Raw genomic sequence first — 26,489 nt, forward strand, 5'->3', positions numbered from 1 at the left:
GTGTGTGTGTGTGTGTGTGTGTGTGTGTGTGTGTGTGTGTGTGTGTGTGTGTGTGTGTGTGTGTGTGTGTGTGTGTGTGTGTGTGTGTGTGTGTGTGTGTGTGTGTGTGTGTGTGTGTGTGTGTGTGTGTGTGTGTGTGTGTGTGTGTGTGTGTGTGTGTGTGTGTGTGTGTGTGTGTGTGTGTGTGTGTGTGTGTGTGTGTTAGGGTGACCATAAGACCCGGATTGTGTGGGACAGTCCCGTATTTTGTCACCTGCGTCCCGCAACCAAACTATCATGTCCCGCATTTTTTAAATTAAAACACCAACATAGTATCCCGTATCCCGTCTTCCTATTCATTTCATGAGAATTTAAATTCTAACCTGACTCTTTTCCAGTCACTTTGCGCTTATGACAAGATATAACCCAGGGCTCACCAACTCTGTTCGTGGAGAGCTACCCTCCTGTAGGCTTTCACTACAACCCTGTTCGTGGAGAGCTACCCTCCTGTAGGCTTTCACTACAACCCTGTTCGTGGAGAGCTACCCTCCTGTAGACTTTCACTACAAACCTGTTCGTGGAGAGCTACCCTCCTGTAGGCTTTCACTACAACCCTGTTCGTGGAGAGCTACCCTCCTATAGGCTTTCACTACAACCCTGTTCGTGGAGAGCTACCCTCCTATAGGCTTTCACTACAACCCTGTTCGTGGAGAGCTACCCTCCTGTAGGCTTTCACTACAACCCTGTTCGTGGAGAGCTACCATCCTGTAGGCTTTCACTTCAACCCTGTTCGTGGAGAGCTACCCGCCTGTAGGCTTTCACTACAACCCTGTTCGTGGAGAGCTACCCTCCTGTAGGCTTTCACTACAACCTTGTTTGTTGAGAGCTACCCTTCTGTAGGTTTTCATGACAACCCTATTTGTGGAGAGCTACCCTTCTGTAGGTTTTTACTCTAAGTTGTAACTAACCTGATTCAGCTTATCAACCAGCTAATTATTAGAATCAGGTGCACTCGATTAGGGTTGGAATGAACCTACAGGACGGTAGCTCTCCAGGAACAGGGTTAGAGAGCCTACAGGACGGTAGCTCTCCAGGAACAGGGTTAGAGAGCCTACAGGACGGTAGCTCTCCAGGAACAGGGTTTGAGAGCCTACAGGACGGTAGCTCTCCAGGAACAGGGTTAGAGAGCCTACAGGACGGTAGCTCTCCAGGAACAGGGTTTGAGAGCCTACAGGACGGTAGCTCTCCAGGAACAGGGTTAGAGAGCCCTGCTATAACCTATATTATAAGGCTGTGGTAGATAAGCCTGTTGGTTAAACACTTCTCCAATCATGGTCGAGATATGATATTCTGTGCAGCGCAAGAGGAGACGTACTGTGAATTCGATACAACTCGGAACTAGAAAATACACAGCTCCAACTGGGAAAAAGAGCTTTGAGCGGTCATCCAACTCGGAACTAGAAAATACACAGCTCCAACTGGGAAAAAGAGCTTTGAGCGGTCATCCAACTCGGAACTAGAAAATACACAGCTCCAACTGGGAAAAACTTGGGCATCAACCTAGGGCTCTTCTCCACCCAATCACATTTGTCAAATCCTTTCAGGCTAAATTCCAGATTAAGAGAGGACAGTTAACTAAGCCTACTTACAAAGAGGACAGTTAACTAAGCCTACTTACAAAGAGGACAGTTAACTAAGCCTACTTACAAAGAGGACAGTTAACTAAGCCTACTTACAAAGAGGACAGTTAACTAAGCCTACTTACAAAGAGGACAGTTAACTAAGCCTACTTACAAAGAGGACAGATAACTAAGCCTACTTACAAAAAGTGTGCTTCTAACAAAGAGCTACAAGTAAGTAAATAGCCAAACAAATGTATTCATATAGGTTACACTGTCCTGTGAATGTCCCACAAAATGTGGGTATTTTACGTGTGTTTGTGTCTACAGTGCATTCGGAAAGTATTCAGACCCCTTGACTCTTTCCACATTTTGCTATGTTACAGCCTTATTATAAAATATATTAAATACATTTTTTTCCTCATCAATCTACATACAACACCCCATGATGACAAAACAAAAACAGGTCTTTAAAATGTTTATGTATAAGCCTTGATTGAGTTGAAATGCATCCTGTTTCCATTAAGCATCCTTGAGATGTTTCTACAACTTGATTGGAGTCCACCTGTGGTAAATTCAATTGATTGGACATGATTTGGAAAGGCACACACCTGTCTGTATAAGGTCCCACAGCTGACAGTGCATGTCAGAGCAAAAACCAAGCCATGAGGTTTGTCACGCCCTGACCATTGAGAGCCCTTGGTCCTCTATGGTGTAGTAGGTCAGGGCGTGACTAGGGGGTGATCTAGTATATCTATTTCTATGTTGGTGCTAATCTGGTTCCCAATTAGAAGCAGCTGTTTATCGTTGCCTCTGATTGGGGATCATATTTAGGTAGCTATTTCCCCACCTGTTGTCACGCCCTGGTCTAAGTATTTTGTGTTTTCTTCATGTATTGGGTCAGGCCAGGGTGTGGCATAGAGTTTTTGTATTGTGGTGTGTTTTGTCTTGGGATTTTGGAATGTGTGTATAGTGGGATTGTAGCTTAGTGGGGTGTTCTAGGAGAGTCTATGGCTGTCTGAAGTGGTTCTCAATCAGAGGCAGGTGTTTACCGTTGTCTCTGATTGGGAACCATATTTAGGCAGCCATATTCTTTGGTTGTATTGTGGGTGATTGTCCTGTGTGTCTTGATGTCCTGGTTAGAGGTTAGTAGACACTTGTATAGGCTGTTTTCGTTTTCGTTTTGTAGTGTTAGTGTTTTGTTGTGTGTTACGTTTGTTTATTAAAGATGAATCACAATAGACACGCTGCAGTTTGGTCCGACTCTCCTTCACCATTAGAAAGCCGTTACGCCTGTGTTTTGTGGGATATTGATTGTGTGTTAGTGTGTTTGGGCACTACGTCCTCACGGTCTTTGTTATTTTTGTTATTTTGTTTCGTTAGTTTCACTTAAATAAATATGTGGAACTATACTCACGCTGCGCCTTGGTCCACTCATTTCCAAGATCGTGACTAAGGTTGAAGGAATTGTCTGTAGAGCTCCGAAAGAGGATTGTGTCGAGGCACAGATCTGGGGCAGGGTACCAAAAACATTTCAGTAGGATTGAAGGTCCCCAAGAACACAATGACCTCCATCATTCTTAAATGGAGGAAGTTTGGAACCACAAAGACTCTTCCTAGAGCTGTCCGACCGGCCAAACTGAGCAATCGGGGGAGAAGGGCCTTGGTTAGGGAAGTGACCAAGAACCCGATGGTCACTCTGACAGAGCTCCAGAGTTCCTGTGTGGAAATGTGAGAACCTTCCAGAAGGAAAACCATCTCTGCAGCGCTTCACCAATGATTACTTTATCAGGCCAGACGGAAGCCACTTCTCAGTAAAAAGCACATGACAGCACACTTGGAGTTTGCCAAAAGGCACCTAAAGGTCTCAGACCATGTTGAAATCAAGATTGAAACCAGAGTAGGCCTACGGTCTGTAGTACATCTTCAAATCAGATAATATGGTCTGAATTAATAAAACGACTCTACCGATACGGTCTTCCTTCCTCAGGCCAGACCAGGCCAGACCAACTGTTGAAACCAAGATTGAACACTTTGGCCTGAATGCCAAGCATCACGTCTGAAGGAAACCTAGCACCATCCCTACAGTGAAGCATGGTGGTGGCAGCATCATGCTGTGGGGATGTTTTTCAGCAGCAGGGACTGGGAGACTAGTCAGGATCGAGGGAAAGATGAACGGAGCAAAGTACAGAGAGTTCCTTAATGAAAAACTTCTCCAGATATTCTCCGGACTTGAACCAAATCGAACATCTCTGGAGAGACCTGAAAATAGCTGACATAGCTTGAGAGGATCTGCAGAGAAGAATGGGAGAAACTCCCCAAATACAGATGTGCCAAGCTTGTAGTGTCATACCCAAGAATCGCTGCCAAAGGTGCTTCAACAAAGTGTTGAGTAAAGAGTCTGAATACTAAAATAAATGTGATATTTGCAAAAATTTCTACAAATCTGTTTTTGATGGAAACATATTAAGTCATCAATTATAGAATAAGGCTGTAACATAACAACGTGGAAAAAGGCAAGGGGTCTGAATACTTGCACTGTATGTTTGTGTTTGTGTCGTGCATGCGTGTGTGAGTTACCTGAGGGTTAGGTGGAGTCTGTGGTGTTTGTCCTGCAGAAGCTCCTTAACTGGGAACATGGCTGATCCCAGCAGGTACATCTGGCACCCAATCAAACACACATATCACTATTAGATACATCTGACACCCAATCAAATACACATATCACTATTAGAGCCCAGCAGGTACATCTGACACCCAATCACACACACACATCACTATTAGAGCTCAGTAGGTACATCTGACACCCAATCAAACACACATATCACTATTAGAGCCCAGTAGGTACATCTGACACCCAATCAAACACACATATCACTATTAGAGCCCAGCAGGTACATCTGACACCCAATCACACACATATCACTATTAGAGCCCAGTAGGTACATCTGACACCCAATCACACACACATATCACTATTAGAGCCCAGCAGGTACATCTGACACCCAATCACACACACATACTGTATCACTATTAGAGCCCAGTAGGTACATCTGACACCCAATCACACACATATCACTATTAGAGCCCAGTAGGTACATCTGGCACCCAATCAAACACACATATCACTATTAGAGCCCAGTAGGTACATCTGACACCCAGTCACACACACATACTGTATCACTATTAGAGCCCAGTAGGTACATCTGACACCCAATCACACACACATATCACTATTAGAGCCCAGTAGGTACATCTGACACCCAATCACACACACACATCACTATTAGAGCCCAGTAGGTACATCTGACACCCAATCACACACACATGTCACTATTAGAGCCCAGTAGGTACATCTCGGGGTGGAGTGTTTGGTTAGTTTGGGGCTGAAGAGTTTTGGGGAGTTGACTGTAATGGGGAAGTTGGAGGAGTTACAGAGGGGGATATTTCGTACCGTGCCTTGGGAGCGGTCCTTGACGTCGTACACAGACAGCTTGACCTGCGTCTGTTGAGTGATCAGAGAGTCCTGGAAGAATGCTATACTACTCAGATAGATAGGATTACTGGTACCCTATGGAGAGAGAGAGAGAGAGAGAGAGAGGGGAAAAAGAGAGGGGGACTTTTGTGATGAATCAGTTTGGCCAGGGCTTCCAACTTTTGAAGAAAGCTTGGAGTGCGATTTGCTATGTGAATGTCATTTCCCCTCGGTGGTGTTATTGTGCTCCGGATCGTGTTACCCTGTGTTTTGGGAGGGTCAGTGTTTTCCGTCCTGTGTTTGGGGTTGGTCAGTGTTTTCAGTCCTGTGTTTTGGGGTTGGTCAGTGTTTTCAGTCCTGTGTTTGGGGTTGGTCAGTGTTTTCAGTCCTGTGTTTGGGGTTGGTCAGTGTTTTCAGTCCTGTGTTTTGGGGTTGGTCAGTGTTTTCAGTCCTGTGTTTGGGGTTGGTCAGTGTTTTCAGTCCTGTGTTTTGGGGTTGGTCAGTGTTTTCAGTCCTGTGTTTTGGGGTTGGTCAGTGTTTTCCGCCCTGTGTTTTGGGCATGACCATTTTGTGCCGGAATAAAGTGCATTTTTCCGTGAACCCTCTGCTCTCTGCACCTGATTCCTACCTTCCACTCCTAGTCATCCGTGACAATAATTTGTAATTTAGGTGAACTCTTTAAAATAGGAGTTCAAGAAAATCCTGCTTTTTCTCTAGGAGGGTTGGCCACCCCCAATCTATGTTTCCCAAGTGCTGGGTGTTTGAAAAATATTCTTGTTATAACAATTCTCAAAATCACACAAACTTTTTTTTTTATCGAATGAATATGAATATTCAGGTGGTTTACGAGTTGAAAAGCCTTGCCACCATCTAACTCTGCATAATATATGATGCATTTATGAGTTGTGAGTCCCCCTACAATCTCTGCCAATACTCAAAAGTAAAACAATTATATGAGAGGCCTGGAGCATGTAATATCCCATGCTTATTTGTATGACTTATTCAAAACTGTCCATGAATGGCTACAAAAATACATAGCCTCATCTAATTCATTTTCAGTGACACAAATAGGCATATCAGATTTCAAATATGTGATTCCACTGGAAAAATTGGTAAGAAGTGGAACATTTTAATACGTGTGGGGATTAACAGTAGTGATCTTGCTGACAAGCACAGTAATTACCCTACATTTTAGCCCATTGTTAAGAATGAGAACTGTTCCACTGATCAGACTAAATCAAGTAAATAGCCAATAAAATCTCCTGAAGACTAGATTGCATAAATCTGCTCCTACACTCTACCCAAATTATGTTTTATGTATTGTCCTACCTCTAGAATTAAACTTACACTTTTGGTTTCACAATCTGTTTGACAAAATTATTTTCATAGTTACACATCAGTTCACCCTACCAAACTTCCCTGTTAAAACAAACTGTAGATCTGTCTGCTACCGTTTCGTTGTCACAGCCAAAACACCAATCACCAAATGAGGGGACTAATGCAAGTGTGCATTAAATGGACTTTAGTACATGCTGTGAAAAGGCAGCATTCTGCAATAAGGATGGGAGTAACAGCAACCTCTTTTTGTTGACAACTTTGTAGATAAAACAGGTCTACAGTGCTGCTCTTTTTACAGTTTTATAAACTCAGCGGAGGACGTTCTCTCTCCATTCAGATCCACTCTAACCTTTTCTTAACTAGACCAATCATATGCTAGAATGTGTCGCGGTTCACAGTGCTGTGACAGGATAATGATAAAGGTGCAGCTCGTGATGTTAAATTGCAGGCGCAGATGCTCTGATTTCTAAATGATTTGGAGCTCAGTTGAAAAGTTATCACACTGACTATACAATGGAGTAATTAAACAAATAAATGCAGTACTTTTCAATGCGTGAGATATGAGGTGTGGCGTATGAGAAGAGGGTCAAATGCGTGTCTCATGGCCAATGTGTGAAAATTGGCAGTGCTCATTGTGGTGTAAAGCAGTGTGGTTACATTATGGTTAGGTCAACGTGGTGATGTTATGGTTAGGTCAACGTGGTGATGTTATGGTTAGGTCAACGTGGTGATGTTATGGTTAGGTCAATGTGGTGATGTTATGGTTAGGTCAACGTGGTGATGTTATGGTTAGGTCAACGTGGTTATGTTATGGTTAGGTCAACGTGGTTATGTTATGGTTAGGTCAACGTGGTGATGTTATGGTTAGGTCAACGTGGTGATGTTATGGTTAGGTCAACGTGGTGATGTTATGGTTAGGTCAACGTGGTGATGTTATGGTTAGGTCAACGTGGTGATATTATGGTTAGGTCAACGTGGTGATGTTATGGTTAGGTCAACGTGGTGATATTATGGTTAGGTCAACGTGGTTATGTTATGTTTAGGTCAACGTGGTGAAGAGCGTGTTGGTTATGTTATGGTTAGGTCAACGTGGTGAAGAGCGTGTTGGTTATGTTATGGGTAGGTCAACGTGGTGAAGAGCGTGTTGGTTATGTTATGGGTAGGTCAACGTGGTGAAGAGTGTGTTGGTTATGTTATGGTTAGGTCAACGTGGTGAAGAGCGTGTTGGTTATGTTATGGGTAGGTCAACGTGGTGAAGAGTGTGTTGGTTATGTTATGGTTAGGTCAACGTGGTGAAGAGCGTGTTGGTTATGTTATGGTTAGGTCAACGTGGTGAAGAGCGTGTTGGTTATGTTATGGTTAGGTCAACGTGGTGAAGAGCGTGTTGGTTATGTTATGGGTAGGTCAACGTGGTGAAGAGCGTGTTGGTTACATTATGGTTAGGTCAACGTGGTGAAGAGCGTGTTGGTTACATTATGGTTAGGTCAACGTGGTGAAGAGCGTGTTGGTTATGTTATGGGTAGGTCAACGTGGTGAAGAGTGTGTTGGTTATGTTATGGTTAGGTCAACGTGGTGAAGAGTGTGTTGGTTATGTTATGGTTAGGTCAACGTGGTGAAGAGCGTGTTGGTTATGTTATGGGTAGGTCAACGTGGTGTAAAGCAGTGTGGTTACATTATAGTTAGGTCAACGTGGTGAAGAGCGTGTTGGTTATGTTATGGGTAGGTCAACGTGGTGAAGAGTGTGTTGGTTATGTTATGGGTAGGTCAACGTGGTGAAGAGCGTGTTGGTTACATTATGGTTAGGTCAACGTGGTGAAGAGTGTGTTGGTTATGTTATGGTTAGTTCAACGTGGTGAAGAGCGTGTTGGTTATGTTATGGGTAGGTCAACGTGGTGAAGAGTGTGATGGATACATTATGGTTAGGTCAACGTGGTGAAGAGTGTGTTGGTTATGTTATGGTTAGTTCAACGTGGTGAAGAGCATGTTGGTTATGTTATGGGTAGGTCAACGTGGTGAAGAGTGTGTTGGTTATGTTATGGCTAGGTCAACGTGGTGAAGAGCGTGTTGGTTATGTTATGGTTAGGTCAACGTGGTGAAGAGAGTGTTGGTTATGTTATGGTTAGGTCAACGATGTGTAGAGATTTATGGTTATGTTATGTGTAGGTCATCGTGGTGTAGAGATTTATGGTTATGTTATGGTTAGGTCAACGTGGTATAAAGCAGTGTGGTTACTTTATGGTTAGGTCAAGGTGGTAAAGAGTGTGTTGGTTATGTTATGGTTAGGTCAATGTTAGTTACATTTGGGAGGTCAAAGTGGTGTGGTCCTACCTCTATGATCTCTGTCTGAGCGTGTTTGGTCCAGAAGGCCTGGGGAGGAGTTGTACAGCTGACCGCCACAAAGCTGATTGGCTTACGCTCAAACGCTTGTGTGACCAGTTCACTGCAGGCTGGGAATACAACAGAGGAAATGAACATTGATGGCACAATGTTGAGAGATGGAGCTGGGGAAATGTAAGTTGTAACCACTATTAAATTCATAGACAGAGCAATACAACTTTAGAGTTTGTGTTATGATAGGAAAAATAGTTGTACTAACCTCAGAAGTCATTAATAAGTTACACTCTTCAATAATCAATGGGTGTGTACCGTGCATTTCTAAAGTTTTCAGACCCCTTGACTTTTTCCACATTTTATTACGTTACAGGCTATTAAAAAATGTGTTAAGTAGATTTTTCCCCTCATCAATCTACACACAATAACCCATAATGACAAAGCAAAAACAGGTTTTTAGAAATGTTTGCAAATGTAGTTATTTTAAAAAACAGAAATATTTACATAAGTCTTCAGACCCTTTACTCAGTACTTTCTTGAAGCACCGTTGGCAGCAATTACAGCATCAAGTCTTCTTGGGTATGACACTACAAGCTTGGCACACCTGTATTTGGGGAGTTTCTCCAATTCTTCTCTGCAGATCCTCTCAAACTCTGTCAGGTTGGATGGGGAGCGTCACTGCACAGGTCAGGTCTCTCCAGAGATGTTCATCTGATTCAAGTCCGGGCTCTGACTGGGCCACTCAATCAGAGACTTGTCCCGAAGCCACTCCTCCAATGTTCTGGCTATATGGTTAGGGTCATTGTTCTGTTGGAAGGTGAACCTTCGCCCCAGTCTGAGGTCTTGAGTGCGTGTTCATATTATTTTTAATTGAACCTTTATTTAACTAGGCATGTCAGTTAAGAACAAATTCTTATTTACAATGACTGCCTGGTTAACTGCCTTGGTCAGGGGCAGAACGACACATTTTTACCATGTCCAGCTCGGGGATTCGATCCAGCAACCTTAGGTCATCGTGGTGTAGAGCATGTTGGTTACGTTATGGTTAGGTCAACATGGTGTAGAGAGATATGGTTATGTTATGGTTAGGTCAACATGGTATAGAGCGTTATGGTTACGTAATGGTTAGGTCAACATGGTGTAGAGCGTTATGGTTACGTAATGGTTAGGTCAACATGGTGTAGAGCGTTATGGTTATGTCAACATGGTGTAGAGTGTTATGGTTAGTTCAACATGGTGTAGAGCGTTATGGTTACGTAATGGTTAGGTCAACATGGTGTAGAGCGTTATGGTTACGTAATGGTTAGGTCAACATGGTGTAGAGCGTTATGGTTACGTCAACATGGGGTAGAGCGTTATGGTTACGTTATGGTTAGGTCAACATGGTGTAGAGCGTTATGGTTACGTAATGGTTAGGTCAACATGGTGTAGAGCGTTATGGTTACGTCAACATGGGGTAGAGCGTTATGGTTACGTTATGGTTAGGTCAACATGATGTAGAGAGTTATGGTTACAACAACATGGTGTAGAGCGTTATGGTTACGTCAACATGGGGTAGAGCGTTATGGTTACGTTATGGTTAGGTCAACATGATGTAGAGAGTTATGGTTACGTTATGGTTAGGTCAACATGGTGTAGAGCGTTATGGTTACGTCAACATGGTGTAGAGCGTTATGGTTACGTCAACATGGTGTAGAGCGTTATGGTTACGTCAACATGGTGTAGAGCGTTATGGTTACGTCAACATGGTGTAGAGCGTTATGGTTACGTAATGGTTAGGTCAACATGGTGTAGAGCGTTATGGTTACGTCAACATGGGGTAGAGCGTTATGGTTAGGTCAACATGGTGTAGAGCGTTATGGTTAGGTCAACATGGGGTAGAGCGTTATGGTTACGTTATGGTTAGGTCAACATGATGTAGAGAGTTATGTTTAGGTCAACATGGTGTAGAGCGTTATGGTTATGTCAACATGGGGTAGAGCGTTATGGTTACGTTATGGTTAGGTCAACATGATGTAGAGAGTTATGTTTAGGTCAACATGGTGTAGAGCGTTATGGTTATGTCAACATGGTGTAGAGTGTTATGGTTAGTTCAACATGGTGTAGAGCGTTATGGTTACGTTATGGTTAGGTCAACATGGTGTAGAGCGTTATGGTTACGTCAACATGGGGTAGAGCGTTATGGTTAGGTCAACATGGTGTAGAGCGTTATGGTTAGGTCAACATGGTGTAGAGCGTTATGGTTAGGTCAACATGGTGTAGAGCGTTATGGTTAGGTCAACATGGTGTAGAGCGTTATGGTTACGTCAACATGGGGTAGAGCGTTTGGTTAGTTCAACATGGTGTAGAGTGTTATGGTTAGGTCAACATGGTGTAGAGCGTTATGGTTACGTTATGGTTAGGTCAACATGGTTTAGAGCGTTATGGTTACGTAATGGTTAGGTCAACATGGTGTAGAGCGTTATGGTTACGTCAACATGGGGTAGAGCGTTATGGTTACGTTATGGTTAGGTCAACATGATGTAGAGAGTTATGTTTAGGTCAACATGGTGTAGAGCGTTATGGTTATGTCAACATGGTGTAGAGTGTTATGGTTAGTTCAACATGGTGTAGAGCGTTATGGTTACGTTATGGTTAGGTCAACATGGTGTAGAGCGTTATGGTTACGTTATGGTTAGGTCAACATGGTGTAGAGCGTTATGGTTAAGTCAGTGTGGTGTAGAGCGTTATGGTTACGTTATGGTTAGGTCAACATGGTGTAGAGCGTTATGGTTAAGTCAGTGTGGTGTAGAGCGTTATGGTTACGTTATGGTTAGGTCAACATGGTGTAGAGCGTTATGGTTAAGTCAGTGTGGTGTAGAGCGTTATGGTTAGGTTATGGTTAGGTCAACATGGTGTAGAGCGTTATGGTTAAGTCAGTGTGGTGTAGAGCGTTATGGTTACGTTATGGTTAGGTCAACATGGTGTAGAGCGTTATGGTTACGTTATGGTTAGGTCAACATGGTGTAGAGCGTTATGGTTAAGTCAGTGTGGTGTAGAGCGTTATGGTTACGTTATGGTTAGTTCAACATGGTGTAGAGCGTTATGGTTACGTTATGGTTAGGTCAACATGGTGTAGAGCGTTATGGTTAAGTCAGTGTGGTGTAGAGCGTTATGGTTACGTTATGGTTAGGTCAACATGGTGTAGAGCGTTATGGTTACGTTATGGTTAGGTCAACATGGTGTAGAGCGTTATGGTTACGTTATGGTTAGGTCAACATGGTGTAGAGCGTTATGGTTACGTTATGGTTAGGTCAACATGGTGTAGAGCGTTATGGTTAAGTCAGTGTGGTGTACAGCGTTATGGTTATGTCAACATGGTGTAGAGCGTTATGGTTAAGTCAGTGTGGTGTAGAGCGTTATGGTTACGTTATGGTTAGGTCAACATGGTGTAGAGCGTTATGGTTAGGTCAACATGGTGTAGAGCGTTATGGTTAAGTCAACATGGTGTAGAGCGTTATGGTTAGGTCAACATGGTGTAGAGCGTTATGGTTAGGTCAGTGTGGTGTAGAGCGTTATGGTTATGTTATGGTTAGGTCAACATGGTGTAGAGCGTTATGGTTACGTTATGGTTAGGTCAACATGGTGTAGAGCGTTATGGTTACGTTATGGTGAGGTCAACATGGTGTAGAGCGTTATGTTTAAGTCAGTGTGGTGTAGAGCGTTATGGTTACGTTATGGTTAGGTCAACATGGTGTAGAGCGTTATGGTTAAGTCAGTGTGGTGTAGAGCGTTATGGTTAGTTCAACATGGTGTAGAGCGTTATGGTTACGTTATGGTTAGGTCAACATGGTGTAGAGCGTTATGGTTACGTTATGGTTAGGTCAACATGGTGTAGAGCGTTATGGTTAAGTCAGTGTGGTGTAGAGCGTTATGGTTACGTTATGGTTAGTTCAACATGGTGTAGAGCGTTATGGTTACGTTATGGTTAGGTCAACATGGTGTAGAGCGTTATGGTTAAGTCAGTCAGTTACGTTATGGTTAGGTCAACATGGTGAAGAGCGTTATGGTTACGTTATGGTTAGGTCAACATGGTGTAGAGCGTTATGGTTACGTTATGGTTAGGTCAACATGGTGTAGAGCGTTATGGTTACGTTATGGTTAGGTCAACATGGTGTAAGCGTTATGGTTAGTCAACATGGTGTGGTGTCAGTGTGGTGTAGAGCGTTATGGTTACGTTATGGTTAGGTCAACATGGTGTAGAGCGTTATGGTTAAGTTATGGTGTAGAGCGTTAGGTTATGTCAACATGGTGTAGAATGAGCGTTATGGTTATGTCAACATGGTGTAGAGCGTTATGGTTATGTTATGGTTAGGTCAACATGGTGTAGAAGATGGTTACGTTATGGTTAGGTCAACATGGTGTAGATGGTTAGGCGTCAACATGGTGAAGAGTGGTGTAGAGCGTTATGGTTACGTTATGGTTAGGTCAACATGGTGTAGAGCGTTATGGTTAAGTCAGTGTGGTGGAGCGTTATGGTTACGTTATTAGTTCAACATGGTGTAGAGCGTTATGGTTACGTTATGGTTAGGTCAACATGGTGTAGAGCATTATGGTTAAGTCAGTGTGGTGTAGAGCGTTATGGTTACGTTATGGTTAGGTCAACATGGTGTAGAGCGTTATGGTTATGGTCAACATGGTGAGAGCGTTATGGTTACGTTATGGTTAGGTCAACATGGTGTAGAGCGTTATGGTTACGTTATGGTTAGGTCAACATGGTGTAGAGCGTTATGGTTAAGTCAGTGTGGTGTAGAGCGTTATGGTTAGTTCAACATGGTGTAGAGCGTTATGGTTACGTTATGGTTAGGTCAACATGGTGTAGAGCGTTATGGTTACGTTATGGTTAGGTCAACATGGTGTAGAGCGTTATGGTTAAGTCAGTGTGGTGTAGAGCGTTATGGTTAGGTTAGTTCAACATGGTGTAGAGCGTTATGGTTACGTTATGGTTATGTCAACATGGTGTAGAGCGTTATGGTTAACGTGGTGAGCGTTATGGTTACGTTATGGTTAGGTCAACATGGTGTAGAGCGTTATGGTTACGTTATGGTTAGGTCAACATGGTGTAGAGCGTTATGGTTACGTTATGGTTAGGTCAACATGGTGTAGAGCGTTATGGTTAGGTCAACATGGTGTAGAGCGTTATGGTTAAGGTTAGTCAACATGGTGTAGAGCGTTATGGTTAAGTCAGTTGGTGTAGAGCGTGGTTACGTTATGGTTAGGTCAACATGGTGTAGAGCGTTATGGTTAGGTCAACATGGTGTAGAGCGTTATGGTTAGGTCAACATGGTGTAGAGCGTTATGGTTAGGTCAACATGGTGTAGAGCGTTATGGTTACGTCATGTGGTTAGGCGTTATGGTTACGTTATGGTTAGGTCAACATGGTGTAAGCGTTATGGTTACGTTATGTTAGGTCAACATGGTGTAGAGCGTTATGGTTATTATGGTTAGGTCAACATGGTGTAGAGCGTTATGGTTATGTCAACATGGTGTAGAGCGTTATGGTTATGTCAACATGGTGTAGAGCGTTATGGTTAGTCAGTGGTGTGAGTTTATGGTTACGTTATGGTTAGGTCAACATGGTGTAGAGCGTTATGGTTAGGTCAACATGGTGTAGAGCGTTATGGTTACGTTATGGTTAGGTCAACATGGTGTAGAGCGTTAGGTTACGTGGTTAGGTCAACATGGTGTAGAGCGTTATGGTTAGGTCAACATGGTGTAGAGCGTTATGGTTATGAACATGGTGTAGAGTGTTATGGTTAGGTCAACATGGTGTAGGCGTTATGGTTACGTTATGGTTAGGTCAACATGGTGTAGAGCGTTATGGTTACATTATGGTTAGGTCAACATGGTGAAGCGTTAGGTTAAGTCAGTGTGGTTAGAGCGTTATGGTTAGGTCAACATGGTGTAGAGAGTTATGTTTAGGTCAACATGGTGTAGAGCGTTATGGTTAGTCAACATGGTGTAGAGTGTTATGGTTAGTTCAACATGGTGTAGAGCGTTATGGTTACGTTATGGTTAGGTCAACATGGTGTAGAGCGTTATGGTTACGTTATGGTTAGGTCAACATGGTGTAGAATGGTTAAGTCAGTGTGGTGTGAGCGTTATGGTTACGTTATGGTTAGGTCAACATGGTGTAGAGCGTTATGGTTAAGTCAGTGTGGTGTAGTTATGGTTATGGTTAGGTCAACATGGTGTAGAGCGTTATGGTTAAGTCAGTGGTGTAGAGCGTTATGGTTAGGTTATGGTTAGGTCAACATGGTGTAGAGTCAACAGTGGTGAAGAGCGTTATGGTTATGTTATGGTTAGGTCAACATGGTGTAGAGCGTTATGGTTACGTTATGGTTAGGTCAACATGGTGTAGAGCGTTATGGTTAAGTCAGTGTGGTGTAGAGCGTTATGGTTAGTTCAACATGGTGTAGAGCGTTATGTCAACGTCAACATGGTGTAGAGCGTTATGGTTACGTTATGGTTAGGTCAACATGGTGTAGGCGTTATGGTTAAGTCAGTGTGGTGTAGAGCGTTATGGTTACGTTATGGTTAGGTCAACATGGTGTAGAGGTTAAGTTGTGGTGTAGAGCGTTATGGTCAACATGGTGTAGGCGTTATGGTTAGTCAGTGTGGTGTAGAGCGTTATGGTTACGTTATGGTTAGGTCAACATGGTGTAGAGCGTTATGGGTTACGTTATGGTTAGGTCAACATGGTGTGAGAGTACGTTATGGTTAGGTCAACATGGTGTAGAGCGTTATGGTTAGGTCAACGTGGTTAGGTCAACATGGTGTAGAGCGTGGTTGGTTACGTTATGGTTAGGTCAACATGGTGAAGAGCGTTATGGTTAAGTCAGTGTATGGAGCGTTATGGTTACGTTATGGTTAGGTCAACATGGTGTAGAGCGTTATGGTTAGGTCAACATGGTGTAGAGCGTTATGGTTAGGTCAACATGGTGTAGAGCGTTATGGTTAGGTCAGTGTGGTGTAGAGCGTTATGGTTATGTTATGGTTAGGTCAACATGGTGTAGAGCGTTATGGTTACGTTATGGTTAGGTCAACATGGTGTAGAGCGTTATGGTTACATTATGGTTAGGTCAACGTGGTGTAGAGCGTGTGGTGTAGAGGTTATGTTATGGTTAGGTCAACATGGTGTGGTTATGGTTAAGTCAGTGTGGTGTATGTTATGGTTAGGTCAACATGGTGTAGAGCGTTATGGTTACGTTAGGTTAGGTCAACATGGTTAGAGCGTTATGGTTATGTCAACATGGTGTAGAGCGTTATGGTTATGTCAACATGGTGTAGAGTGTTATGGTTATGGTGGTAGGTCAACATGGTGTAGAGCGTTATGGTTATGTCAACATGGTGTAGGTCATGGTTACGGTCAACATGGTGTAGAGCGTTATGGTTACGTTATGGTTAGGTCAACATGGTGTAGAGCGTTATGGTCAACAACATGGTGTAAGAGTTATGTCAACATGGTGTAGAGTGTTATGGTTAGGTCAACATGGTGGTGCGTTATGGTTAGTTATGGTTAGGTCAACATGGTGTGGTTATGGTTATGGTTAGGTCAACATGGTGTAGAGCGTTATGGTAGTCAACATGGTGTAGAGCGTTATGGTTATGTTATGGTTAGGTCAACATGGTGTAGAGCGTTATGGTTACGTCAACATGGTGTAGAGCGTTATGGTTATGGTTAGGTCAACATGGTGTAGAGCGTTATGGTTAGGTCAGAGCGTTATGGTGTATGGTTAGCAACATGGTGTAGAGTTATGGTTATTTGGTTATGGTTAGGTCAACATGGTGTAGAGCGTTATGGTTAAGTCAGTGTGGTGTAGAGCGTTATGGTTAGGTCAACATGGTGTATTATGGTTAGGTCAACATGTGTAGAGCGTTATGGTTACGTTATGGTTAGGTCAACATGGTGTGAGCGTTATGGTTAGGTCAACATGGTGTAGAGTTATGGTTACGTTATGGTTAGGTCAACATGGTGTAGAGCGTTATGGTTACGTTATGGTTAGGTCAACATGGTGTAGAGCGTTATGGTTACGTTATGGTTAGGTCAACATGGTGTAGAGCGTTATGATGTCAGTGGGTGTAAGCGTTATGATTGGCTATGGTTAGGTCAACATGGTGTAGAGCGTTATGGTTACGTTATGGTTAAGTCAACATGGTGTAGAGCGTTATGTTATGGTCAACATGGTGTAGGCGTTATGGTTATTAAGTCAGGTCAACATGGTGTAGGATGGTTACGTTGGTTAGGTCAACATGGTGGTGTAGACGTTATGGTTACGTTATGGTTAGGTCAACATGGTGTAGAGCGTTATGGTTGGTGTACAATGGTTAGGTCAACATGGTGTAGAGATTATGGTTAAGTCAGTGTGGTGTAATGTTATGGTTAGGTTAGGTCAACATGGTGTAGAGCGTTATGGTTAAATGGTGTAGAGCGTTACAACTTAAGTCAACATGGTGTAGTTATGGTTAGGTCAACATGGTGTAGAGCGTTATGGTTAAGTCAGTATGGTGTAACATGGTGTTATGTTACTTATGGTTAGGTCAACATGGTGTAGAAGTTAATTAATGGTGTAGAGCGTTATGGTTACTGGTTCAACATGGTGTAGAATGGTTAAGTCAGTGTGGTGTAGAGCGTTATGGTTACGTTATGGTTAGGTCAACATGGTGTCGTTATGGTTAAGTCAGTGTGGTGTAGAGCGTTATGGTTAGTCAACATGGTGACGTTATGGTTCGTTATGGTTAGGTCAACATGGTGTTTATGGTTAGGTCAACATGGTGTAGAGCATGGTTATCAGTGTCAACATGGTGTAAGCGTTATGGTTAATGGTTAGTTCAACATGGTGTAGAGCGTTATGGTTACGTTATGGTTAGGTCAACATGGTGTAGAGCGTTATGGTTAAGTCAGTGTGGTGTAGAGCGTTATGGTTACGTTATGGTTAGGTCAACATGGTGTAGAGCGTTATGGTTACGTTATGGTTAGTCAACATGGTGTAGAGCGTTATGGTTACGTTATGGTTAGGTCAACATGGTGTAGAGCGTTATGGTTAAGTCAGTGTGGTGTAGAGCGTTATGGTTACGTTATGGTTAGGTCAACATGGTGTAGAGCGTTATGGTTAAGTCATGTGGTGTAGAGCGTTATGGTTATGTTAAACATGGTGTAGAAATATGGTTTGTGGTGTAGAGCGTTATGGTTAAGTCAACATGGTGTAGACCCTGGTTATGTCAACATGGTGTAGAGCGTTATGGTTAAGTCAACATGGTGTAGATGGTTATGTTATGGTTAGGTCAACATGGTGTAGAGCGTTATGGTTAAATGGTTTCAACATGGTGTAGAGCGTTATGGTTAAGTCAACATGGTGTAGAGCGTTATGGTTAGGTCAACATGGTGTAGAGCGTTATGGTTACGTTATGGTTAGGTCAACATGGTGTAGAGCGTTATGGTTACGTTATGGTTAGGTCAACATGGTGTAGAGCGTTATGGTTAAGTCAGTGTGGTGTAGAGTGTTATGGTTACGTTATGGTTAGTTATGGTGTAGAGCGTTATGGTTATGGTCAACATGGTGTAGAGCGTTATGGTTAAGTCAACTGTAGAGCGTTATGGTTAGGTCAACATGGTGTAGAGCGTTATGGTTACGTTATGGTTAGGTCAACATGGTGTAGAGCGTTATGGTTAGTTATGGTTAGGTCAACATGGTGTAGAGCGTTATGGTTACGTTATCTGATGGTGTAGAGCGTTATGGTTAAGTCAACATGGTGTAGAGCGTTATGGTTATGTCAACATGGTGTAGAGCGTTATGGTTAAGTCAACATGGTGTAGAGCGTTATGGTGTTAGGTCAACATGGTTGTAGAGCGTTATGGTTAGGTCAACATGGTGTAGAGCGTTATGGTTCAACATTATGGTTAGGTCAACATGGTGTAGAGCGTTATGGTTAGGTCAGTGTGGTGTCGTTATGGTTACGTTATGGTTAGTCAACATGGTGTAGAGCGTTATGGTTACGTTATGGTTAGGTCAACATGGTGTAGAGCGTTATGGTTATTGGTCAACATGGTGTAGAGCGTTATGGTTAGTCAACATGGTGTAGAGCGTTATGGTTATGTCAACATGGTGTAGAGTGTTATGGTTAAGTCAGGTGGTGTAGAGTGTTATGGTTACGTTATGGTTAGGTCAACATGGTGTAGAGCGTTATGGTTATGTCAACATGGTGTAGAGCGTTATGGTTACGTTATGGTTAGGTCAACATGGTGAGAGCGTTATGGTTAAGTCAACATGGTGTAGAGCGTTATGGTTAGGTCAACATGGTGGCAGAGCGTTATGGTTACGTTATGGTTAGGTCAACATGGTGTAGAGCGTTATGGTTATGTCAACATGGTGTAGAGCGTTATGGTTAGGTCAACATGGTGTAGAGCGTTATGGTTACGTTATGTTAGGTCAACATGGTGTGAGTTATGGTTAGTCAACATGGTGTAGAGCGTTATGGTTATGTCAACATGGTGTAGAGCGTTATGGTTAGGTCAACATGGTGTAGAGCGTTATGGTTATGTTATGGTTAGGTCAACATGGTGTAGAGCGTTATGGTTACGTTATGGTTAGGTCAACATGGTGTAGAGCGTTATGGTTAAGTCAGTGTGGTGTAGAGCGTTATGGTTAGGTCAACATGGTGTAGAGCGTTATGGTTAGCATGGTTAGGTCAACATGGTGTAGAGCGTTATGGTTAACAACATGGTGTAGAGTGTTATGGTTACGTTATGTTAGTTCAACATGGTGTAGAGCGTTATGGTTACGTTATGGTTAGGTCAACATGGTGTAGAGCGTTATGGTTAAGTCAGTGTGGTGTAGAGCGTTATGGTTACGTTATGGTTAGGTCAACATGGTGTAGAGCGTTATGGTTAAGTCAGTGGTTTATGGTTATGGTTAGGTCAACATGGTGTAGAGCGTTATGGTTAAGTCAGTGTGGTGTAGAGCGTTATGGTTACGTTATGGTTAGGTCAACATGGTGTAGAGCGTTATGGTTAAGTCAGTGGGTGTAGAGCGTTATGGTTAGGTCAACATGGTGTAGAGCGTTATGGTTAGTCAACATGGTGTAGAGCGTTATGGTTATGTCAACATGGTGTAGAGCGTTATGGTTAGGTCAACATGTGGTGTAGGTCAACATGGTGTAGAGCGTTATGGTTAGTCAACATGGTGTAGAGCAGTGTTATGGTTAGGTCAACATGGTGTAGAGCGTTATGGTTACGTGGTTAGGTCAACATGGTGTAGAGCGTTATGGTTACGTGTGGTGTAGAGCGTTATGGTTAGGTCAACATGGTGTAGAGCGTTATGGTTAAGTCACGGTGTATTATGGTTAGGTCAACATGGTGTAGAGCGTTATGGTTAGGTCAGTGTGGTGTAGAGCGTTATGGTTATGTTATGGTTAGGTCAACATGGTGTAGAGCGTTATGGTTACGTTATGGTTAGGTCAACATGGTGTAGAGCGTTATGGTTACGTTATGGTGAGTCAACATGGTGTAGAGCATTAAGTCAGTGTGGTGTAGAGCGTTATGGTTACGTTATGGTTAGGTCAACATGGTGTAGAGCGTTATGGTTATGGTCAACATGGTGTAGAGCGGTATGGTTATGTCAACATGGTGTAGAGTGTTATGGTTAAGTCAACATGGTGTAGAGCGTTATGGTTACAACATGGTGTAGAGCGTTATGGTTATGTCAACATGGTGTAGAGCGTTATGGTTAAGTCAGTGTGGTGTAGAGCGGTTATGGTTAGGTCAACATGGTGTAGAGCGTTATGGTTAAGTCAACATGGTGTAGAGCGTTATGGTTATGTCAACATGTTGGTGTTATGGTCAACATGGTGTAGAGCGTTATGGTTACGTTATGGTTAGGTCAACATGGTGTAGAGCGTTATGGTTAGGTCAGTGTGGTGTAGAGCGTTATGGTTAAGTCAGTGTGGTGTAGAGCGTTATGGTTACGTTATGGTTAGGTCAACATGGTGTAGAGCGTTATGGTTACGTTATGGTTAGGTCAACATGGTGTAGAGCGTTATGGTTACGTTATGGTTAGGTCAACATGGTGTAGAGCGTTATGGTTACGTTATGGTTAGGTCAACATGGTGTAGAGCGTTATGGTTAGTTCAACATGGTGTAGAGCGTTATGGTTACGTTATGGTTAGGTCAACATGGTGTAGAGCGTTATGGTTAAGTCAGTGTGGTGTAGAGTTATGGTTATGGGTGTAGAGCGTTATGGTTATGGTTAGGTCAACATGGTGTAGAGCGTTATGGTTACGTTATGGTTAGGTCAACATGGTGTAGAGCGTTATGGTTAAGTCAGTGTGGTGTAGAGCGTTATGGTTACGTTATGGTTAGGTCAACATGGTGTAGAGCGTTATGGTTAAGTCAACATGGTGTAGAGCGTTATGGTTACGTTATGGTTAGGTCAACATGGTGTAGAGCGTTATCAACATGGTTAGAGCGTTATGTCAACATGGTGTAGAGCGTTATGGTTATGGTTAGGTCAACATGGTGTAGAGCGTTATGGTTAAGTCAGTGTGGTGTAGAGCGTTATGGTTAGGTCAACATGGTGTAGAGCGTTATGGTTACGTTATGGTTAGGTCAACATGGTGTAGAGCGTTATGGTTAAGTCAGTGTGGTGTAGAGCGTTATGGTTAGGTCAACATGGTGTAGAGCGTTATGGTTAAGTCAACATGGTGTAGAGCGTTATGGTTAGGTCAACATGGTGTAGAGCGTTATGGTTAGGTCAGTGTGGTGTAGAGCGTTATGGTTATGTTATGGTTAGGTCAACATGGTGTAGAGCGTTATGGTTACGTTATGGTTAGGTCAACATGGTGTAGAGCGTTATGGTTACGTTATGGTGAGGTCAACATGGTGTAGAGCGTTATGGTTAAGTCAGTGTGGTGTAGAGCGTTATGGTTACGTTATGGTTAGGTCAACATGGTGTAGAGCGTTATGGTTATGTCAACATGGTGTAGAGCGGTATGGTTATGTCAACATGGTGTAGAGTGTTATGGTTAAGTCAGTGTGGTGTAGAGTGTTATGGTTACGTTATGGTTAGGTCAACATGGTGTAGAGCGTTATGGTTATGTCAACATGGTGTAGAGCGTTATGGTTAAGTCAGTGTGGTGTAGAGCGTTATGGTTAGGTCAACATGGTGTAGAGCGTTATGGTTAAGTCAGTGTGGTGTAGAGCGTTATGGTTATGTCAACATGTTGTAGAGTGTTATGTTAGGTCAACATGGTGTAGAGCGTTATGGTTACGTTATGGTTAGGTCAACATGGTGTAGAGCGGTTATCAGGTTAAGTCAGTGTGGTGTAGAGCGTTATGGTTACGTTATGGTTAGGTCAACATGGTGTAGAGCGTTATGGTTACGTTATGGTTAGGTCAACATGGTGTAGAGCGTTATGGTTACGTTATGGTTAGGTCAACATGGTGTAGAGCGTTATGGTTAGTTCAACATGGTGTAGAGCGTTATGGTTACGTTATGGTTAGGTCAACATGGTGTAGAGCGTTATGGTTAAGTCAGTGTGGTGTAGAGCGTTATGGTTAAGTCAGTGTGGTGTAGAGCGTTATGGTTACGTTATGGTTAGGTCAACATGGTGTAGAGCGTTATGGTTAAGTCAGTGTGGTGTAGAGCGTTATGGTTACGTTATGGTTAGGTCAACATGGTGTAGAGCGTTATGGTTAAGTCAGTGTGGTGTAGAGCGTTATGGTTACGTTATGGTTAGGTCAACATGGTGTAGAGCGTTATGGTTAAGTCAGTGTGGTGTAGAGCGTTATGGTTATGTCAACATGGTTACGTTATGGTTAGGTCAACATGGTGTAGAGCGTTATGGTTACGTTATGGTTAGGTCAACATGGTGTAGAGCGTTATGGTTAAGTCAGTGTGGTGTAGAGCGTTATGGTTAAGTCAACATGGTGTAGAGCGTTATGGTTAGGTCAACATGGTGTAGAGCGTTATGGTTAGGTCAGTGTGGTGTAGAGCGTTATGGTTATGTTATGGTTAGGTCAACATGGTGTAGAGCGTTATGGTTACGTTATGGTTAGGTCAACATGGTGTAGAGCGTTATGGTTACGTTATGGTGAGGTCAACATGGTGTAGAGCGTTATGGTTAAGTCAGTGTGGTGTAGAGCGTTATGGTTACGTTATGGTTAGGTCAACATGGTGTAGAGCGTTATGGTTATGTCAACATGGTGTAGAGCGGTATGGTTATGTCAACATGGTGTAGAGTGTTATGGTTAAGTCAGTGTGGTGTAGAGTGTTATGGTTACGTTATGGTTAGGTCAACATGGTGTAGAGCGTTATGGTTATGTCAACATGGTGTAGAGCGTTAAAGTCAGTGGTGTAGAGCGTTATGGTTAGGTCAACATGGTGTAGAGCGTTATGGTTATGTTATGGTTAGGTCAACATGGTGTAGAGCGTTATGGTTAACATGGTGTAGAGCGTTATGGTTAGGTCAACATGGTGTAGAGCGTTATGGTTAAGTCAGTGTGGTGTAGAGCGTTATGGTTAAGTCAGTGTGGTGTAGAGCGTTATGGTTACGTTATGGTTAGGTCAACATGGTGTAGAGCGTTATGGTTACGTTATGGTTAGGTCAACATGGTGTAGAGCGTTATGGTTAAGTCAGTGTGGTGTAGAGCGTTATGGTTATGTCAACATGGTGTAGAGCGTTATGGTTAAGTCAGTGTGGTGTAGAGCGTTATGGTTACGTTATGGTTAGGTCAACATGGTGTAGAGCGTTATGGTTAAGTCAGTGTATGGTTATGGTCAACATGGTGTAGAGCGTTATGGTTAAGTCAGTGTGGTGTAGAGCGTTATGGTTAGGTCAACATGGTGTAGAGCGTTATGGTTAAGTCAGTGTGGTGTAGAGCGTTATGGTTATGTCAACATGGTGTAGAGTGTTATGGTTAAGTCAGTGTGGTGTAGAGTGTTATGGTTACGTTATGGTTAGGTCAACATGGTGTAGAGCGTTATGGTTATGTCAACATGGTGTAGAGCGTTATGGTTACGTTATGGTTAGGTCAACATGGTGTAGAGCGTTATGGTTAAGTCAGTGTGGTGTAGAGCGTTATGGTTAGGTCAACATGGTGTAGAGCGTTATGGTTACGTTATGGTTAGGTCAACATGGTGTAGAGCGTTATGGTTAAGTCAACATGGTGTAGAGCGTTATGGTTAGGTCAACATGGTGTAGAGCGTTATGGTTAAGTCAACATGGTGTAGAGCGTTATGGTTAGGTCAACATGGTGTAGAGCGTTATGGTTACGTTATGGTTAGGTCAACATGGTGTAGAGCGTTATGGTTACGTTATGGTGAGGTCAACATGGTGTAGAGCGTTATGGTTAAGTCAGTGTGGTGTAGAGCGTTATGGTTACGTTATGGTTAGGTCAACATGGTGTAGAGCGTTATGGTTATGTCAACATGGTGTAGAGCGGTATGGTTATGTCAACATGGTGTAGAGTGTTATGGTTAAGTCAGTGTGGTGTAGAGTGTTATGGTTACGTTATGGTTAGGTCAACATGGTGTAGAGCGTTATGGTTATGTCAACATGGTGTAGAGCGTTATGGTTAAGTCAGTGTGGTGTAGAGCGTTATGGTTAGGTCAACATGGTGTAGAGCGTTATGGTTAAGTCAGTGTGGTGTAGAGCGTTATGGTTATGTCAACATGTTGTAGAGTGTTATGGTTAGGTCAACATGGTGTAGAGCGTTATGGTTACGTTATGGTTAGGTCAACATGGTGTAGAGCGTTATGGTTAGGTCAGTGTGGTGTAGAGCGTTATGGTTAAGTCAGTGTGGTGTAGAGCGTTATGGTTACGTTATGGTTAGGTCAACATGGTGTAGAGCGTTATGGTTACGTTATGGTTAGGTCAACATGGTGTAGAGCGTTATGGTTACGTTATGGTTAGGTCAACATGGTGTAGAGCGTTATGGTTATGTTATGGTTAGGTCAACATGGTGTAGAGCGTTATGGTTAGTTCAACATGGTGTAGAGCGTTATGGTTACGTTATGGTTAGGTCAACATGGTGTAGAGCGTTATGGTTAAGTCAGTGTGGTGTAGAGCGTTATGGTTAAGTCAGTGTGGTGTAGAGCGTTATGGTTACGTTATGGTTAGGTCAACATGGTGTAGAGCGTTATGGTTACGTTATGGTTAGGTCAACATGGTGTAGAGCGTTATGGTTAAGTCAGTGTGGTGTAGAGCGTTATGGTTACGTTATGGTTAGGTCAACATGGTGTAGAGCGTTATGGTTAAGTCAGTGTGGTGTAGAGCGTTATGGTTACGTTATGGTTAGGTCAACATGGTGTAGAGCGTTATGGTTAAGTCAGTGTGGTGTAGAGCGTTATGGTTATGTCAACATGGTGTAGAGCGTTATGGTTAAGTCAGTGTGGTGTAGAGCGTTATGGTTATGTCAACATGGTGTAGAGCGTTATGGTTAAGTCAGTGTGGTGTAGAGCGTTATGGTTACGTTATGGTTAGGTCAACATGGTGTAGAGCGTTATGGTTACGTTATGGTTAGGTCAACATGGTGTAGAGCGTTATGGTTAAGTCAGTGTGGTGTAGAGCGTTATGGTTAGTTCAACATGGTGTAGAGCGTTATGGTTACGTTATGGTTAGGTCAACATGGTGTAGAGCGTTATGGTTACGTTATGGTTAGGTCAACATGGTGTAGAGCGTTATGGTTAAGTCAGTGTGGTGTAGAGCGTTATGGTTAGGTCAACATGGTGTAGAGCGTTATGGTTACGTTATGGTTAGGTCAACATGGTGTAGAGCGTTATGGTTAAGTCAGTGTGGTGTAGAGCGTTATGGTTAGGTCAACATGGTGTAGAGCGTTATGGTTACTGCGTTATGGTTAGGTCAACATGGTGTAGAGCGTTATGGTTAGGTTAGGTCAACATGGTGTAGAGCGTTATGGTTACGTTATGGTTAGGTCAACATGGTGTAGAGCGTTATGGTTAAGTCAGTGTGGTGTACAGCGTTATGGTTATGTCAACATGGTGTAGAGCGTTATGGTTAAGTCAGTGTGGTGTAGAGCGTTATGGTTACGTTATGGTTAGGTCAACATGGTGTAGAGCGTTATGGTTAGGTCAACATGGTGTAGAGCGTTATGGTTAGGTCAACATGGTGTAGAGCGTTATGGTTAGGTCAACATGGTGTAGAGCGTTATGGTTAGGTCAGTGTGGTGTAGAGCGTTATGGTTACGTTATGGTTAGGTCAACATGGTGTAGAGCGTTATGGTTACGTTATGGTTAGGTCAACATGGTGTAGAGCGTTATGGTTACGTTATGGTTAGGTCAACATGGTGTAGAGCGTTATGGTTATGTCAACATGGTGTAGAGCGTTATGGTTATGTCAACATGGTGTAGAGTGTTATGGTTAAGTCAGGTGGTGTAGAGTGTTATGGTTACGTTATGGTTAGGTCAACATGGTGTAGAGCGTTATGGTTACGTTATGGTTAGGTCAACATGGTGTAGAGCGTTATGGTTAAGTCAGTGTGGTGTAGAGCGTTATGGTTATGTCAACATGGTGTAGAGTGTTATGGTTAGGTCAACATGGTGTAGAGCGTTATGGTTACGTTATGGTTAGGTCAACATGGTGTAGAGCGATATGGTTACGTTATGGTTAGGTCAACATGATGTAGAGAGTTATGGTGTAGAGCGTTATGGTTACGTTATGGTTAGGTCAACATGATGTAGAGAGTTATGTTT

At 43.0% G+C, this 26,489-nt stretch overlaps 1 protein-coding gene across 1 annotated transcript in view; it reads right to left on the reverse strand.

The window, feature by feature from the left end:
- Positions 1 to 26,489, reverse strand: part of LOC115126122 (inositol polyphosphate-4-phosphatase type I A-like) — a 73,332-nt gene that overhangs the window by 31,582 nt on the left and 15,261 nt on the right. Inside the window, exons 4-6 of the mRNA XM_065015345.1 lie at positions 8,740 to 8,858; positions 5,053 to 5,169; positions 4,179 to 4,258 (exon numbers count right to left, since the gene is read on the reverse strand). Of these exons, the coding sequence (XP_064871417.1) occupies positions 4,179 to 4,258; positions 5,053 to 5,169; positions 8,740 to 8,858 (316 nt within the window). The remainder of the gene's footprint in view (positions 1 to 4,178; positions 4,259 to 5,052; positions 5,170 to 8,739; positions 8,859 to 26,489) is intronic.

The sequence above is a fragment of the Oncorhynchus nerka genome, linkage group LG3 (genome assembly GCF_034236695.1).
Source record: "Oncorhynchus nerka isolate Pitt River linkage group LG3, Oner_Uvic_2.0, whole genome shotgun sequence".
NCBI lineage: Eukaryota > Metazoa > Chordata > Actinopteri > Salmoniformes > Salmonidae > Oncorhynchus > Oncorhynchus nerka.